This window comes from Cebus imitator, unplaced genomic scaffold, assembly GCF_001604975.1.
Source record: "Cebus imitator isolate Cc_AM_T3 unplaced genomic scaffold, Cebus_imitator-1.0 Scaffold224, whole genome shotgun sequence".
NCBI lineage: Eukaryota > Metazoa > Chordata > Mammalia > Primates > Cebidae > Cebus > Cebus imitator.
The window spans coordinates 3,521,094-3,540,271 of record NW_016107539.1 but is presented as its reverse complement, the minus strand read 5'-3'; the positions used below and the strand labels follow the sequence as shown (position 1 = coordinate 3,540,271).

General features: G+C 41.7%; 1 protein-coding gene across 1 annotated transcript in view; it reads left to right on the top strand.

Annotated features, from left to right (window-relative positions):
* LOC108281353 (probable polypeptide N-acetylgalactosaminyltransferase 8) overlaps window positions 1-19,178 on the top strand; it is a 43,249-nt gene that overhangs the window by 14,557 nt on the left and 9,514 nt on the right. The window contains exons 3-6 of the mRNA XM_037727265.1: window positions 8,679-8,845; window positions 13,779-13,962; window positions 14,641-14,838; window positions 15,433-15,547. Of these exons, the coding sequence (XP_037583193.1) occupies window positions 8,679-8,845; window positions 13,779-13,962; window positions 14,641-14,838; window positions 15,433-15,547 (664 nt within the window). The remainder of the gene's footprint in view (window positions 1-8,678; window positions 8,846-13,778; window positions 13,963-14,640; window positions 14,839-15,432; window positions 15,548-19,178) is intronic.

Here is a 19,178-nt window from a genome sequence, read left to right as displayed (position 1 = left end):
GAAAGATATAAGATAAAAAATGCTTGGTTGACAGTTTTATTTTTCTTCTGCCACATTTTCCATATGCCATCCCATTGCTTTCTGACCTCTATTGTTTCTGATGAGATATCAACTGTTCATCTTACTGGGGTTCCCTTGCGTGTGATAAGTCTTTTTTTCTTTTGTTTCTTTTAAAATTTTCTTTTTATTTTTGGCTCTAAACATTTTGATTATGATGGGCCTGGGTGTGTATCTCTGCATTTATTCTACTTGGAATTCATTCAGTTTCTTGGGCATGCCTCAAAAATCTTTGAGTATGAATATTTCTTTTGGGGTTATAAACTGTATCATAAATTGCAGCCTCTGAATACTAAGGTCTTATAGTTGAAGTGAGCAGACATCAAGTGAATAAGAAATTGTGACCAGGCTATTATAAATTGCTTTCTCTCTATACTTTTAACCATCAGATAAAAGAATCCACATTCAAGATTTGACCTGTGACTCAAAGAGTGCATGGCAGTGGCCCAATGTATGGTTTGACTGATGAATTGGTACTCTCCATCACATCACTCTGAAAATGATTCTCTCGCATCCCTGATTCTTTGAATTAGGAGGGAGTAGGAAGGCATTAAATGGAGAAGAGAAAACTACTTACTTACCAAGGCCCCATTTATTTCAACATGTAGATTGCTTTACCTTGGATGTGCTGCCCTAAGGTGTTTAGAGGAATCTTTAACTTAATCAGCTTGTGAAAGAAATGGTGAAACATGTCATCTTTCATGCCAACTCCAATTAACTGGTAGTGACTACCTGGAGTATTATAAGGGGAAGACTTTTGAATCTATATGGTCAAAGACATAAGTGCTGTGATCTGTTAGCAATGCCTGCCATACTCAAGGAAGGGGGAATGGCGGCAATTGTGTCAGTATTTGCTACTTGTGACCTGGGAGGCAAGTAGGACCTGATATATTTTCTCCAGGGTCCACTGTATAATTTAAGTCTCTAGGCATGAGGATAATATGCTGGGATCAATTGGTAACTGAAGCTGCTTTGTTCTTAATTTTAGAGCATTTAGGTTTAATTCCATAGAGATTAATTCATAAAACTGCTTCTCAAAAAGTTTTACTATGATGAAAAATATATATAAATCAAGCGCCCATATATACCTTAATACTGTCTGAGTGACATCTGATACTTACAAATGAAGAGAGAACCTGTCTTCCCTGATGCCCATAAAAAAATCCATGTGGCTCAGACACACAGAATTCAGAGCTAAAGCATTCTGGAAACCATCATGGTTTGAGTACTACAGATAGATAACTCCATTCACTGTCTCTGAGAAATAAATCATTTAGGGAATGAAAACTGTCACATAGAATCTTGAATTTGCATAGGCATTGTATGCTATTTAGTCCAGCTTCCTGCCAAGTGAGTTGCCAAAGCAATTGTAGTTCCTCGGTTTCCTCAGCCTTCTGGATAGCTGTTTGATATCAGAAAGGTGCCAGCCCTGGCAGTTCTCATGTTGTCATGTCCTCTCTCTACCTTTCAGAGATGAAAGAAAGGCTTCTCAGGAGAGTGTTCTATGTAGTTGGAGAATGAGCCAGTCACTTAATAGAATTTGAATAGATATAAAATACCAACAAATGATTAAACAATTAAACACACAAAAGGTACAGCTTCAATAATAAGTCTCTAATAGGGAGCCCATCTGCTGTAAACAGGACCACCTACACAATTTGCAGAGCCTAGTGCAAAATGAAAATAAGGGACCATTGTTAAAAAATAATTAAGAATTTCAAGATGATAATAGTAATGAATTAAATCAATGGGGGAGACCTACATGCGGGCTCGTGTGTGACTGCACGGGTTGCATGCCATGAAGCTGGCCCTCCCAATGTAATATATATATATATATATCTCCTCATATTGGGATTTTCTAAGGCAAATTATGTGGCTGGCATAATTCACCTTAGAAAATCCCAATATAAGACTACATATCTTGCAATTCGTTAAAGCCTGTTTGCATATAAACGAATTAGTTTATGTGTTCCATACAACAACAGGTTCAAGGCAAAATTGTGATATGAATGAAGTTTATCTTTCCAGCTATAACACGTAGAACTTACCTTATCTACTTCTACCATTGTTCTCTCCCATTACTTGAGGTGGTACACTGTGATTCTCTACTGGGAGGAGTCGCTAGAGATCTGTTCCTTTAGATGTCATCCAACCAACAAATACTTTTTCAGTATCTTCTGCTGCACTGTTCCAGATGATAGCTACTAGTCACATATGGTTACTTAAATGCAAATTAATTAAAATTAAGCATTTAGTTTTTTGTTACATTAGCCAGATTATAAGTACTTGATAGGCACACATGGCTACTAGCTATCATTACGTATAGGATAGATACAAAACATTTCATCATTGCAGAAAATTCTGCTGGACAGTGTTGCTCTGCACATTCCACGTCAGGTACTGGTGATGAAGCGGGGAGGGAAAGATTGTTCTTTTGGAACCAAAGGAGCCACATTTCCTACCTCTTTTCTTATCCAGTGGGTAAGAAAATGCAGGTATGGATAAGAGAAGTGTCATGAAAGCATTTAGAATATAGCCAAGAATATGCAAAAGATGGACAGGAAACGGTGGAGGAAAGAAAACCTGAAGTCACTGATGTGATTATGTGAATTAGAGGAAAGAGAAGTTCAGCAGAATTTTAATCAGTCTTCAATTTAACATTATCACCTGTTCTTACTCTCAACTGAATACAGATTTCTTATATAACCATCTTGTACCTGGCATTAGGAACTGCCACTAGGCTTTAAAGAATTTAAAGCTCATCTCTTCCAGGCTCCTCTGCCTGTGCTTTAAATATTGATTATCCTTGGGCTTTAGTCCAAGGCTCCCTTCTGCTGGTAGGTAAGGTGATTTTATCCACTTACTTACATGGCAATGACTCCCAAATCCACGGGACTGTAATCCAGACTGTTCCTCTGAGGGTCCAGGGCCATGTATGCAGTGACCTGCCAGGGAAGTCCATGGTGTGACTCAGAGGCATCTCAGACTCCACATGGCCAAACCTAAGTTTATCCATTTCTTTTTCTCCTCTGATTGCTCCTAGCTCAGTGAATGTTGCCATTGTCCAAGTAATAATGACAACAAGAACAATAATAGCCACCAAAGTAGTAAGAATAGCAGATAACCTTTATGGAGCTTCTTTTATTCTGAGCACTTCTGCACATTACCACAATTGAACCTCATAATAATGCTGTGATGTGAGGATTACTACTATTATTACTACTACTATTACTACTACTATTACTATTACTACTATTACTGCTACTATTACTACTATTACTACTACTATTACTACTACTATTACTACTATTACTACCACCACCCTCACCATTTTACAAATAAGAAAAGGAAGAGAAGCACAAAAAGATCATGCAGATAGAAAGTGACAGGTGCAACTCGAGTGAATACAGGTCTTTCTGGAGACTCTGCTTCTACTCTTCCATACTGCACTACACTCTTACAGCATTGGCATCGCTTGGGAGCCTGGAGGAAATTCAGGATCACAGACCCTGCTCAGATCTACTGATGAGAGTCTGCCCTTTAACAAGATCCCCAAGTGATTTGTGTGCTGGTGTTGTTAGAATCTGAGAAGCATTGTGATCTAGTATTGCCCCTCCAACTTCCATCTGCCCACCACATTTGAGTAATGAATGATGAAGAAATCAGATTGAAAGTATCTTCCTTTCACTCCTTTCTTTCTCCACGGTAGGCCTTAGGTGAGGTCTTCATACCTTCCCACCCTATTATGGTGTTCACATGTGGCTGATTACTTTCTGTTGTCCTCATGGCAGCCAGAATGGTTTCTTTAAAATGATGATGTGATCATACCAATCCTTTGCTTAAAATCCTTTAGTCCAGGCCCTGCGTGGTGGCTGACACCTATAATTCCAGCACTTTAGAAGGCCAAGGTGGGTGGATCACTTGAGGTCTGGTGTTCAAGACCAGCCTGGCCAACATGGTGAAACCCTGTCTTTACTAAAAATACAAAAATTAGCTGGGTGCGATGGTGCACACCTGTAATCCTAGCTACTCGGGAGGCTGAGGCAGGAGAATCGCTTGACCCAGGAGGTGGAGGTTGCAGTGAGCCGAGATCGCACCACTGCGGTCCAACCTGGGTGACAGTGAGACTCTGTCTCAGAAAAAAAATCTTTTAGCTCCTCTAGGGTAAAGTCCATCTTCCTAGCTTCCAATGTTCAGTCCCTCTAGTCTGTCCAGCCTCATATCTCTTGGCTCTACTACTAAGCAGGGCAGTTCTCCAAGGACCGTGTTCTTTTGTGTCCCTGGCATTCACCTGCATTTTGGCTTTAGCCTAAAATCCCCTTGCAGTTTCAGAGGTGCAATTCAAATGCCTACCAACATCCATGATGTGAGAGTTTTGGGTGAGGGCGATGGTGAATGGGTAAACAGCGAGCTACACTGTGAGTAACTGCAGCAACCCTGGCTCTGGACAGAGCAGGGGCTATCTGCTGGAAAAGTGGTTGCAGTGAGATAAATTTTTTGTTTGTCAGAGAGATAAGAAATCTGGATTCGTATGTTGGCAGCTACTTTAAGTTTTTTAAAAAAAATGTGTAGATTGAGGCTTCCTTCCAGAGTGGCAAAGTGTTGAGTGCAACATTTTCTTTCCCTAGCAAAACAATTATTTGACTGGATAAAATTATAGTTATTTAAATTTTTTTACAAACTGTCCTAAGGGAATATGCAAATGGAAAAACACTCTTTCAAGAAAATCTACTAAATATCCTTAAGAACAGCAGGAATCTGTGGTATTGCAGCCATGACTTGTTCCCCCCACCCACCCCCACACTGTCTTACGGAAACTACTCACGGTTCTCTGCTCTGAGTGGCTGTGGTCAGGAAGGGGGCTCCCTGTCTCTGCAGGTCCTAGCATCCACAGGTCCTTGGCATCACCCCAGGAAGGGCAGGCCACCCACATTTCACGCCTTCTCCTTCCTCCACTAGGAATGCAAAAGCTTTATTCCTAGTGGAGGGGATTGAGAGAGACAATTGTGACTTCTTTTTTCCACTTTGCCTCTACTCATAGGGTGAAATTTCAATTCCAGGTGCATGGGTCCAAGAACACTGGGCTCCAGTTGCCCCTTCCCCAGCTTGCTGGCAGAGTGGAAGTTCCATACCAGAACGCACAAGCTAAGGCCAGGACCTCCTTCCCTCCAGCCCACGTCTACCTGTAGAGCAGGGTGTCATTCTAGAAGTGGGCTTCTGTCTCCACTTCCAGCTCCTGTGCAGTGGTGCAGACGTTCTGTTAAGGAGGAAAGGCAGGATGAAAACCTCCCCAGCTCTACTTTAGGGACTGACCTTATTTGGAACAGATGATAAAGAATTCCACGCCCAATGGTGTTGTCTGAAACAATAGAGATCTTGGGGGAGAAAATTAGAGTATGCTCATAGCTCCATAATACTGATAGCAACAAGCAAAATGGCAGAACAGCCAGAAATTTCACAGGAAGAACCAGGGAAAAGGACTGCCAAAAGAGTCCCCCTTGGACCACACTCATTTCTGGGTGACCTAGAAGTTTGTGTGCAAGCACCAGACTGAACTTGCTCAGGAACAGCAAGAGTAGAATGAGGGGAAGACTGAAAACCATTTGCTAGCCAGAACACAGATCCATCAGCAAACAGCTGAAGCCTCACTGGCACTAGGGGCTTAAGCCCAACTTCTGAACAAATACTGCTTGAACAATAAACTGCTCCGACTCAGAGGCAACTACTAGGAAGTCAGGATTAAAAATAAAATCATGCACATCCCTGGTAATCTGGAAGACTATGTGCATACCCACGGCTGTGATCTTTTAGGAGTTATCGCAGAGAAAAAATCCAAGCTACCAGCATGTGGGTCAAACTGTAAACTCCCTGAACTGTGATCACAGCCTCCATGCCACATATATCCAAAAATCTAATCAACCAAGGGGTTTTAAATCCAATCTCTGATGAGTAAGTGGCTTATGATGATCTAGAAGCAAACCCCAGGGACCCAGGCTAAAAGAGAAAAACAAGGAAAAAAAAAAAAAAAGATCAAGATCATGAGCATTAAAGGCTGAACACTGCAGGAGAAATATTTTGTAGACTTTGCAAATTAGTTCAGCCAAGTCACTAACTGAATAAATGAACAACCAAGCAAATTACAATGACATCTACTCCTCGGTTATGTACAGTGCTACTAGGCACTTTGTCTAAAATAATAAATTTCAATAAGAAATGATGAGACATACGAAGATACAGGAAAGAGTAATAACTCATGCACGAGATAAAACAAAGCAACAGACTTTAGAAGGGGCCCAGATATTGGACTTAGCTGACAATGACTTCAAAGCCGTCATTATAAATATATTCAAAGAACTAAAGTTAGCCATGTCTAAAGCATTAAAGGAAGGTTATAATGACAATGTCTCATGAAATAGAAACTATCAATAAAAACTTATAAAAAGATGCCAAATGATCATTCTAAAATTGAAAAGTACAGTAATAAAAATGAGGAGTTTGACTTTCATTTTCTGCTGTGGCTTTTAAGGAGCTTAGAAGTCCCCACTCTATGCTAATAACAAGTAAAAAGCTGAAAAAATGGAAAAATAAACTCTTCTCAGGTCTCTTAAAGAAGTGACATTGGGGGGCAAAGTGCTCCCCCCAGAATTGGAGAGACAGACAGGTGGATACAGAGACTCACAACTTTACCACAGCAGAAGCTATGGGAACCAGTGCTAGGATAGGAAAACCTGAACTGAAAATTGATGAACTGAGAACAAGTCTGAGAATTAAAAACTCTAAGGAGACCCAGTCACAGGGGCTCCTACATTTGTGTACATTTTCCCTCCAGGACCTGTACCAGATCCTCACAGTAAATATCAGAAAAATCTCTTCCTGCCTCTGGGAGGGAGAGGGGAAGAGGTGAAAAGGAACTATTTTGAAATTTGCGAGAGTATTCTGTTGTTGTTAACAAGGTCTGCCTGAAAGAGAAACTACCTTGCCAGAGCCCAATCTGCTGGGGTTTTATGATAGCCTAACTGCTGTGGTTTGAATGCTTGTCCTCTCTGAAAATCACATTAGAATTTATTTGCCATTGCAATAGTATTGGGAAGTGGGACATTGAAGAGGTATTTAGGTCATGAAGGCTCTGCTCTTGTGAATGGGCTAATGTAATGCTCTTACCACTTCATTATCATGAGAGTGAGTTTGTTGTTATCATGGGACTGGGTTCTTGTTCTTTTCATCCTTCTATTTGCTCCTTCTGCCATGTGATGCCTTTCACCGTGTTATAATGCAGTATGAAGGCCCTCACCAGACGCCAGCACCTTGATATTAGACTTACTAGCCTCAAGAACCATGAGCCAATAAATTTCATGTTCATTACAAGTTATCCAGTCTCAGGTATACTGTTACAGCTGCACAAAAAGGACTAAGACACTAACCTACCTGGGAGAAGGGGAATATTCAACTCCAGCCTGCTTTAGCTTTCTACATGGTGAAAGGAAAACACCCAACTTTAGCTCCCTGTACCCTGTTACACAGGGAAAAGGAAATATACACTTAAAGTTATGATCAAGTGATCGTTGACAAGGGCAGCAAGACAATGCAATGGGAGAGAGAATAGTCTCTTCAACAAATGGGTGCTGGGACAAGTGGATATCTAGATGAAAAATAATGAAGTTGGATCCCTCTTCACACCATACGCCAATATTAACACAAAATGGTCATAGATATAAATATAAGAGATAAAACTATAAAACTCTTAGCAAAACAAAAACAAAAACAAAAAACCAGCAAATCTTGAGAGAGAGTGGGTTGGCAAGAGTTTCTTAGATATGACACCAAAAGCATAAGTGAAACAAAATTGAAAAGTTGAACTTTATCAAAATTTCGTTTTTGCTGCAAATAATACCATCAAGAAAGTGAAAAGACTGCCCATGGAGTGGGAGAAAATATTTGCAAACCCTACGTCTGATAAGAAATGTAGAATATATAGAGTGCTCATAAAACTCAATGATAAATTAAAAATGGGCAAAGATATAGAAGAAAACTTTTGGAGCTGATAGGTAAGTTTATTACCTTTATAATGGTCTTGTGGGTGCGTGCATATGTGCAGTTTTTGTGTATCAAACCCCAATAAAGCTATAAAATGTCTAACCCAGTGCCTAGCATATGGTAAGCATTTAATAAATGTAGGCTGGGATTTTAAAAAATGTGTTAAGCACAATTCTCTGAGCAGTTTGCACCTGTCTCTGGTGGTGAAGTAGGTGGTTGTGTCCAAGGTGGCTGGAATCTGATAACATGGGAGAAGGGCTGTGGCGATGACAGGAAGAAAGCTGCTAGCAAGGAAACTAATCCGGGCGTGGAAGAAGAATGGGAATTCCTTTTGAACTGTGTTGAATGTTCAAATGGAAACATCTAGTAAAGATTAATACAAGATGGTTTGTCCTCATAGCAGAAGAATTTTGCATGAATGAATATAAAATCTTGCTACTGTGGTAAACCACTAAGAGTTTTGCTTTCCAGTGAATTTGAGAGGTGGATGAATTGGTTGATGTAACATCACACAGCATGAAGGGAAAGATTGGATAGCAGTGTTTCTGTAATTTAAAAAATGTGGTTATAAAAATGATCTCTTATAGGTGTCTTCAGAAGACGTATCCTTCCCAACTCCCATCCCTCAGTGTCATTCTCATATTCATGGATGAAGCTCTGTCCGTTATACAGCGGGCCATCACCAGTATTATCAACCGGACACCATCTCGATTGTTGAAGGAAATAATCTTGGTGGATGATTTCAGCTCAAATGGTGAGCAACATGATAAAGAATAATTGTCAACATCGTCACTTGTCAACTGTGCTTGGCTGGAAAGAGGTTAGGCTTAGAGTTTAGGACACCCTGGGCTTCTCTTGCAGGGAAAATAAAAAGATCATTAGTTGAGGGTCTGTTTGTGCTAGCCACATTTAATCTTCACAAAGTCGAGACAGAGGAAAGTTATCTCAGTTACACAGATGGGGAAAATAAGACTTTGAGAGATACACAGCGTGCTTAAATTGGACTGCAGGCCAGTGGCAGAGCTGGGAGTTAGGCCAGGACTGTGTGCCTCTAAATCTACTTGCGCCCCTCCCAGTCACCACAAAGGAGCCTGTGGGGTGGAACAGAGTCTAGAGGAGGACCCTAGATGCCAGGAAGGGACTTAGAGTTGCTCCTTATGAGGAAGAGACCATTCTTCCTGTATCACTAAACTTGGAGAAAAGAGAGCTTTGGGTGCTGACTCTTCAAAGTGGCAACAGCTCTTGCCCAGAGGGTGACCCCTGCCCTGAGTCTAGCCCACCCAGGGAAGAGACGTGGAAGACGGTGGACCTGAGTCCTCACTTTCTGAGTTCATAATCCCGGCTTCTCCTTTGTAAGTGTTATGTCCTTGGGTAACTCAACGTCTTCATGCTCTGGTTTTCTTATACACAAAATATGAATGTTTATAATAACTGTTTTATGAACTAAAGTGAGAATTAAATGATATAATCATGGCAGCTAACATTGCTTGTTCTAAGCACCTTACATGTGTTAACTGTTTTAATCATTACAACAATCCTATGAGGAAGGAACCACTTTTTGACCCATTATACAGATGCACAAAACTAAGGCATGGACTGATCAAGGAACTCGTTCAGTATCCCGCAGATGGTAAGTGACAGAATTGAGATTTGACCATAAACTTCAGAGTCCTGAGCCCTAGTTCTAATCACTATGTTCCTTTTATAATACATGAATTATGGGGGCCGGGGGGGGCTCAGTGGCTCACACCTGTAATCCAGCACTTTGGGAGGCTGAGGCAGGTGGATCAGGAGGTTTGAGACTGGTCTGACCAACATGGTGAAACCCCATCTCTACTAAAAATATAAAAATTAGCCGGTGTGGTGCTGTGCACCTGTAGTCCCAGCTACTCGGGAGGCTCAGGCAGGAGAATTGCTTTAACCTAAGAGGCAGAAGTTGCAGTGAGCCTTGAGTGCGCCATTGCACTCCAGCCTGGGTAACAGAGGGAGACTCCATCTCAAACAAAAACAAAAGCATGAATTATGTAAAGCATTTAGCATTTAGCACATGGTAGCCTCTCGGCAAGTGTTGGCTCTTAGTTTTATTGATTTTGCGCAACGAATAAAAGAGAGCAGAGTTAAGTTACGAAAACTTAGAGGTTTGGGCTAGCAGTAAGGAAAAATTTTCTGACTATAAGGGCTATGAAGTGGCAGCTCCTTGGAGGCAGATTATGTTCCTTTTCTGGGGATCTATAAGTACAAGATAGGTTATTGTACCTTCAACCTGTCTCTCAGGAGAGAGAGCAAACAGAATGATTGCCTAAACTTTCCTTTTTAGACTTCCACACTAAAAATACTTACCTTCATCCTTTGCATACCTTCCTCTCTTGTACTTTCAATGTAACTAAACAAAAAATAAGAAGGTACAATTCTTAGAATAAAATTCCACTGAAAACCAGAGAAAAGAGACAGATTTCATTCATTTCTGGGCATGGAGACTGTTAGCAAGTTGCACACCTGGTTTTCCGAGCCAAAAATAGGAGCTTGATTAGAAAGACCTCTGCCCTGGGCTCCTGAAGACACTGGCTCTGCTCCCTGGCAGAGACAACCTTAGGCAAGTCCCCTCGCCTCTTTGGGACTCAGGGTCTTCATGAGGCAAATGCAAGAGTGGAGCTGGAATACTGTGAAAGATATCTTTTTCTGCCAATAAAAAAAAAATCAATCAGTTTATACCTCCATGTTGATGGGGTGTAGATAAGACTTAATTTAGGACTTTTCCTGTGGAACAATAAAATAAAAAAAAAATACAAGATTACAAACACAGGGTAGACACATAAGGAAAAGCCAAAACTTTCTTATTGTTCTAAATCGCACTCCATCATAACACATTCTTTGGGTCTGAAACCCATTTTCGTTTTCCACAGAGATGATTTGTTCGGATGGTCACAGAAGAGGGGACTGTCTGCCATTCTCCAGTGTTATAGGGACAGGAATTAGAGAATGTCTCTCATTAACCATGAAAACACCAGCCAAACTGGGCCTACACCGAGCACAACTCAAATATCTGTTTTGTGTTAAACAGGAAAATAAATGAAACTCTCTACTATGCATGTCAAAAGAGAAACTCACTATCCATGTGAATTTGGGGGCAACTGACTCAACCACTTCACACCTCAGTTTCTGCATCTGTAACATCAGGAAATAATGGTGTCTACCTGGTAGGACCAGTTTTGGGATTAAATCATGTGTGTAAAGGGCTCAGGAGAGAGCCTGTTCCCATTACATTGCTAGCTAGTGTTCTGCTCCTCGCCTATTGCTTATCTCAGTATTATTTGTAGTACTTTTGAAATGCCACAACCTGGTGCCAGAGATTTGCCTCTTTTCTGTCTTTCCCTAGATGTTAAGCTTTATTCACATCACTCAAATATTTTGAGCTCAAATGTTAAATGCCACTCAAACGTTAGATGAGATCTAAGCTTTTTAGAAATTATATCAAGGTAGGTGGAATGCTGTATTTTCTACCTAATTTTAGGAATATTACACAATCAACAACTACATGTTGAGTGTCTACCATGTGCCAGGCACTGGGCAGGGAAGAGGATGTCAGAGAGTTCAAGAAGTTTCCATCTTAATTGATGAGGCAAGACAATCTGTGGAAAGATATGTCAATGTGTGGAGAATAATGTGACAAGCGAAATGAACTGTCAGTAGCATCAGAAGGCACAGAGAGGGGGGCGTGATGATCTAACGAGGCTTTCTGGAGGAGATGGGCTTGCATTGGGACTTGAAGGCTTCATAGGATTTGAGACAGCAGAGGAAATGAAGGAAGACTCAGAAACTGGGTTGGGGTAGAGAACTAGGGAGTGCAGAAAGAATGGTGTGAAGAAAAATGAGGAATACAGAAGCACCCTGAGCTGACCAGCTGGAAATAACAGGTATGGGGAAGAGACCAGTAGGAAGGCAAAGCTGGGAAGGGAGCATAGGTTGTCTTCAGAAGACCCATTGAGGCATCCTTAATTTTTGTGCTATTTGATAGGCATTGTTTCTCAGGAGGTGACTCAGAATCTATAGTCATAAAAATTTAGAGTTGGAAGGGTCCTGAATATCTGATACTTTTCTTGACTGTGTGTATATATATATATATTTTTTTTTCTTTTTTTCTAAAAAAGAGTCAAGAGTTTTACTCTATTGCCCAGGCTGGTCTCGATCTCCTGGGCTCTGGCAATCCTCTGCCTTGGCCTCCCAAAGTGCTGGAATTACAGGCATGAGCCACCATGCCTGTAATTCCAGCACTTTGGGAGGCCAAGGCAGAGGATTGCCGGAGCCCAGGAGAACCATGGTACTTTTTCCTTAAGTTGAGAAAACAGACACATCTAGTGCAGAGTGACACAGAATTATGTAGTGACCAAATTAGAATCTAGATATTCAGGTTCAGTGGCACCTCCTGTGGATTACTGAGTAAAAGTAGTGCATGGATGGGTATACAGACTGGCCACCTTGGCTACCCCCAGCTTACTCCCAGAGGAAGCAAACAGCCTTGGACGTCGTGGCTCTGTTTAGCACCTTCAATAATTGAGACAATCACTCTTGAGTGCAGCAGATCTAAAATGGGGCAAGTTTTACTGCCATCATCACGTAGGTGATGATTCCAAGTCTTGACCACTGTAGGTCTCACAAATATGCTCTTCTTTTGAGAGAGGAGCCAGAATCTCATTCCTTGACTATGAGAGTCTATGGGGAGAGAGGAGATGGAGGGAGGACTTGAGAAACCCAACCACGTACTCACAGAGTTCTTGAGACAATGTGTCCTGGTGGCTAAAGACAGCATAGGCTCATGTCCAGGGTATGCCACCTACTAGATATGTGACTCGGAAAAGTTTTTTAAAACTATTTGTGCCTCAGTTTCTTCACCTGTACAGTGGGGATATTGTAGTGCCTACCACATGAGATTCTTTCAGAATTAAATTAATTGATTTTATCAATGAGTAACTCAGAGTCATTTGGCTAGATATTTTGCATGCCGCTCAGTGATTTGCATTCAGGTTGTTTTCTTACACATGAGGAAGTCAGCGGTAGGCTGAGCCAAAGAACAAAGCCATAGACAAGCTTTATTAAAAGGGAAGAAAGGGAAGAAAACCACCTGTGAACGGTCCGGGAATAGTGAATCTTGTTTGCATAATTTTTGAGCTAAATTCACCAGCTAGAAGCTGGCAAAGAGATTAATCTGTGCATTCTGTCCCAGTTGGTCCTTCAGTAGGCTGGGAATATCTAAAACAAAACAATTTTAGTCGTTTATGGATTTTCCAGAAAGTCTTGAGAGTTTAGTTATGAAGGTGTTCCAGGCCTTCCTGCAGTGTTTTCCATCAGCCTCTGTACCTTAGTTAGGCCAGGTCTGTCCTACTCATTCTCTCAAGAACTTCTTAATGTTAAAAAGCACCTGTGACAGGGCCTGACACGTGGTAAGCAGTACTATCATTCTAAGATAGTTTAACTGTGAGGGAAAGGAAATTAGGAATGATCACAGTACACTTCAGGTGAAAGGGAGAAGAGAGGCAGGCACAGGGGAAATACTACTATTCTAGTTGACTCTTCGAATTGCCCATTTCATGCTGGAGGTAGTCCAGCCACTGTTATAGAATAGTATAAAACTTCTGTATCACATCGATTATTGCACTCAGGATTTTTACAGGTGTGCACTTGGTTGACAGGAGAACTAAAGGTACACTTGAATGAGAAGATTAAACTTTACAACCAGAAGTATCCGGGACTACTGAAAATAATACGGCACCCTGAGAGGAAAGGTCTTGCTCAAGCCCGCAACAGTGGCTGGGAAGCTGCCACAGCAGACGTGGTCGCCATCTTGGATGCTCACATTGAAGTCAATGTTGGATGGTAAGGCTCAAGGAGGCTGATTCTTCTGGAAAGGGCAGAGAGGAGGTCTTGGGCATGTATTAAACACAAGACAGGATACTGTGGACATAGGGAAAGTCAGCACCAGACCTTAACAGAGGGAAACTCCAAAAGAGTATGCTTTTATGCAGGCATTTTGCTTGGCTAGGAGAAGTAGCGTGGTGGAGCGTATTGACAGTTGGATCATAACTCTACTGTCAAGTACCTTGTGAATTTGAATAAGTCACTTCACTTAACTAGACATTGTGTCTTTAACTGTAAAGATGAAGAGATTAGCCTCTGTTTATTTTAAAGATCTTTCCCCAGCCCTGAAATGACACGATATAATAAAGAGAGCTATGTTCTTTAGAGAATGTGGAGAATCAGACAGGAAAGAAGCATCATTTTGGAAACAGGGTGAACCAAGAGATAACGTAAATTCAAGGAGTAATATAAATACTGATAATCCTGCTTCACAATGGCCTGGGGGTGCTCCTTGGGTACTAATTTCAAACCTGTTCTTGACGCGGGTTGGATGCTAGCAGCCTCGGCTACCTCAAAAGGTACAGAGATTCTCTGGACTCTGGAGAGCTACTCACAACCTAGCACAGCCCAAATGGAGGAGGTGCTCAATGTTAGGGCAAGGTGCTTGGAGCAGCTTGCTGCATGCTCTCCTTCTAGGGCAGAGCCAATCTTGGCTCGGATTCAGGAAGACCACACCGTGATTGTGTCTCCTGTGTTTGACAACATTCATTTTGACACCTTTGAACTGGAAAAGTATCAACTGGCAGTCGATGGGTTTAACTGGGAACTCTGGTGCCGCTACGATGCACTGCCACAAGCCTGGACTGAGCTGCATGATGTCACTGCCCCAGTGAAGTAAGTCTGAGCAGGTTCAGGGAACATGGTAGCGCCTGAGAAGGCAGGGATGAACTGCATGGATTTTGTTTATCTTTGGTGGTAGTAATTGGGGTGAGGTGGAAGGAAGGGAGGGGTTGAGGTAAAGGACAAGGGATAGAGGGAAAAAACCCCAGTGAGTTATCCCAGTTAAGAAATCACAGACACGTTGGGCTATTCAGGGACTTTCAGGCAAAAATCAAGCTTTCATAGCCTGCTAATGCTTGGCCCAAATGCTTTCCAAAATTTCAATTTCTTTTAGTTATTTTTAAATGAAAATTTTCCAAAATTTAAAAGTTTGGAAAGCATTTGGGCCATTGCAAGCATTAGCAGACTATGAAGTAAGGATATCTAGATGAAAAAGATGTAATTTCAATATATTTTGAGAAGGGTTATGATAACACAGTGGGCCAGGGAAAGCTACATGCACTTAGTCCAGCCTGAGGGTTTAGGGAGGGCCTTCATGATAAGAACAGACTTAGGTAGAGTTCTGAAGCTCAAATAATCATTGAGCATCCCACCCGTCACCTCTGTTCCTTGTGGAGAGATCAGTGACTCTTGCTGTGTGCTCTGTAGGAGTCCTTCAATCATGGGCATCCTGGCTGCTAACAGGCTCTTCCTGGGAGAGATCGGGTCTCTGGATGGTGGAATGCTCATCTATGGAGGAGAGAACGTGGAACTTAGCCTAAGGGTGGGTACATTTCCTTTCACTTTATGGGACAAAGCAGAAATAGAAGTAATAGAAAAGTAGAAGGACCCCTTGTTCTAGGATTCTGGGATTGACTCAAGGTGGATACAGTCTCATGTTTCTAAGAGGTAATTAGCCCATAAGAAAAATTACAATCATGGCAGAAGGCAAAGGAGAAGCAAGGTACCTTCTTCACAAGGTGGCAGGAAGGAAAATGAATGCTGGAGGAAACTACCAAACACTTATAAAACCATCAGATCTTCTGAAAACGCACTCACTGTCAGGAAAACAGCATGGGGGAAACCCTCCCACGATCCAATTACCTTCACCTGGTCTCTCCTTTGACATGTGAGGATTATGGGGTTTATAATTTAAGACGTAATTTTCCAGAGGCCTCCCCACCCATGCTGAATTGTAAGTCAATTATACGTCTTTCCTTTATAAATTACCCAGTCTCAGACAGTTTCTTTATAGGAGTATGAAAACAGACAAATACAGTGGTCTTGATCAGTGTTCCCATTTGTGAAATGAAGAGAAACATTTTGTTTAATGTTCTTCATAAGAATGATGGTACAGTCATAATGTAATCATGAATTTGATATGACTTTATAAGGATATTAATTAGAATTCTCATTCAGCTTCTCTGACAGAGACTAAAACAACAGAGACTTCCATATGATAGAAAGTAATTTCTCTTTCCTGTAACTTACTTGAACATAAGCGGTTCAGGGTTGACCTGGCAGCTCCAGGGTGATAGGGACCAAGAGTTTTAGTTTGTGGTCCTGCCACATTCACCATAAAATACATCATTTTTGTATTCTAGCCAGTAGGAAGAGAAAGGGGGGAAAGAGAAAGCAAGCTCTTTCTCTTTAAGAGCACTATCTGAAAGTTGTGTATATTGTTTCTTTTCACGTTCTATTGATCATTACCTAGTCCACACCTGTGTGCAAAGGAGTCTGGGAAGTATAGACTTTAGTTAGTGGGTTATGCGCCCAGATGTTTGTTGTGTAATTGTAGATGTAGAGCAGAATACACCTCAGGAGTACAAGTAGTCTCTAACACACAAAATATAAATGCAAAAAGAATTACTTTACATATGGTACTTGGCAAAGTCTTGAGGATGACCCTAGACTTTGTGGCTGGGTTTTCTTATCTACCAGAGCTTTAGTTGAATTTGGTTGGAACCCCAACTCTTCAACTCAGTACCGAAAGCCCTTATTATTTCTGAGTTCCTTATGTTTTGTTCTCGTCTTCTACATCTAGGCTGAGTCTCTCTGTTTTCATTCACCCAAATACACATAGAACACTGCCATCTCTGTTTCTATAAGAACTTCTATTTCTTTAATATTTTGTAATTTTAAAAATGGACTTTGATTAAAATATACAGTCACGCTTTTTCCTTGGATCAAGCAGTTCTGCTTATATCCAGCTTCTTGGTTTGTGTGTGACTATTTGCCTTTTAAAACGTCTAAGCATTTATTAAGATCTTTATCCAGTAGTTGATCTTGAACATCAGAGCTGCATGGAGTGCTTTATTCTGACATCTAGTGGCCATGGCAGGGATGGTGCTCATTAACGTGTGTAAATGGAGATGATGGGTAGGAAAAGCTAAGAAGGGAGATGGGGCCGGGTGTGGTGGCTCACACCTGTAATCTCAGCCTCTGGGAGGCTGAGGTGGGCGGATTGCCTGAGATCGAGAGTTCAAGACCAGCCTGACCAACATGGAGAAACCTTGTCTCTACTAAAAATACGAAATTAGCTGGGTGTGGTGGTGTATGGCTGTAATTGCAGCTACTTAGGAGGTTAAGGCAGGAGAATCGCTTGAACCCAGGAGGCAGAGGTTGCTGTGAGCTGGGATTGCACCATAGCACTCCAGCCTGGGCAACAAGAACGAGACTCTGTCTCAAAAACAACAACAAAAAAACAACATTTGTTGAGCACCTTGTGTATTCATGCACTGTGCGAGAACTGAACATGTGACTGCCCGGGTTCACAGTACAGCTCTGTCATTTACTAGCTGATAAACATGGACAGGTTACTTAAAGGGGGATACCAGCATGGTGAGGATTAAATTTATGGAAAGTATTAGGACGGTGTATGGCACGAAGTAATATTATCAGGAGAAGCTTAATGTCTCTATATGTGTGTGTGAGAAAGAGAGAGGGAGAAAGATACATGATGAAAGGAGTTTAACAATTGGGACTAAATTGGAAGAGCAGAGTCTGAAAACTTTTTGGGAAAGCTAATTATGAGCATTATTTCATAAATGGCAATCTTTTTTTTTTTTTCTTTTGAGACAGTCTTGCTCTATTCCCCCAGCTGGAGTACAGTGGCGTGATCTCGGCTCATTGCAACTTCTGCCTCCCATGTTCAAGTGATTCTCCTGCCTCAGCCTCCTGAGTATCTGGGATTACAGGCGCGCACCACCACAACTGGCTAATTTTTGTATTTTTAGTAGAGACGGGGTTTCACCATGTTGGCCAAGCTGGTCTCAAACTCCTGACCTCAAGTGATCCTCCTGCCTCAGCCCCCTAAAGTGCTGGGATTACAGGCATGAGTCACCATGCCCAGCCTAGGCAATCTTGACTTTTAACTTGAATTTAAGATTTTTTTTTTATGCCAACAGTTAATTTTTTGCCCCTAATTTATATGAGTTGAAAACCTTCATCAACTAGGAAAATTGGAGTAAGGTTGTATTTGGATTTTTTAATGTTTGGCTAGAAAGAATAATAATACCTGAGTGCAAGTGGGATGTCACCCCCACATGATTCTGGGGACCAATGAGGAGAGCCAGAGGAGGAGAATGAAAGAGAAGCTGTACCTCAAGTTATCTCAGAGGCTGCCATAACTGATTCCTTGTTATGTCATTTAATCCTGCTGACAGCCCAAATGGTGGCTGTGCCCTTTTAGCAGATGAATAAATTGAGGCTCAACCTATTCCATCATTGCACACCTGGAAGCTAGAGACAAAGCATCACGGGGTCACTTTGGCGTCTGTCTGCCACACTGCCATATGTCCAGCATGCAGGCAGAGAAGGGGCATGAGAAACTTAGTGCAGTGAGAGTGGCTCAGGGCACGGCACCTCTCAGGACATGGGCACTTTCCTTGGGGATAAGGGAGCAGAGGCTGCCCCTCCTTTGGTCCATGTAGGAAGACTTCCTGAAGGAAGTATGATTTCAGCAGTTGTTTGGATGACAGGAGAGAAGCAGTTTGGTAAACTTCTAAGGAATGAAGATTTAGTTAAGAAGGATAGGAGGCAAAGCACACTAGCCGCCAGGTGTACAATGATGAAACCAGAATTTGAACATAGGTCAGTCTGATTTCAAAGCCTTGCTTTTTTTACTCTGTTATTCTGGGAAATAGGGTGCAGAGGAAGGCAAATCTAGGGTTTTAAGCAGTGGAAAAAGGATGAAAACAATGTGAAAGTCAGATAAGGAGACTGACTACTCAGTTGGACACTGTTTTGATATGTTAACTGAACCAGTGGGAGGTGAGCTACACACTCTTATCTCAGGGGCTCCCTTTGGCATGAGTGTGGTAGGTTGTAGCCACTGCTATGGGCTAATTACCTCTTAGAAACCTCTTAGAAACCATGAAGAGAAGACACAGGAGACATCGCATCAATCCAATATG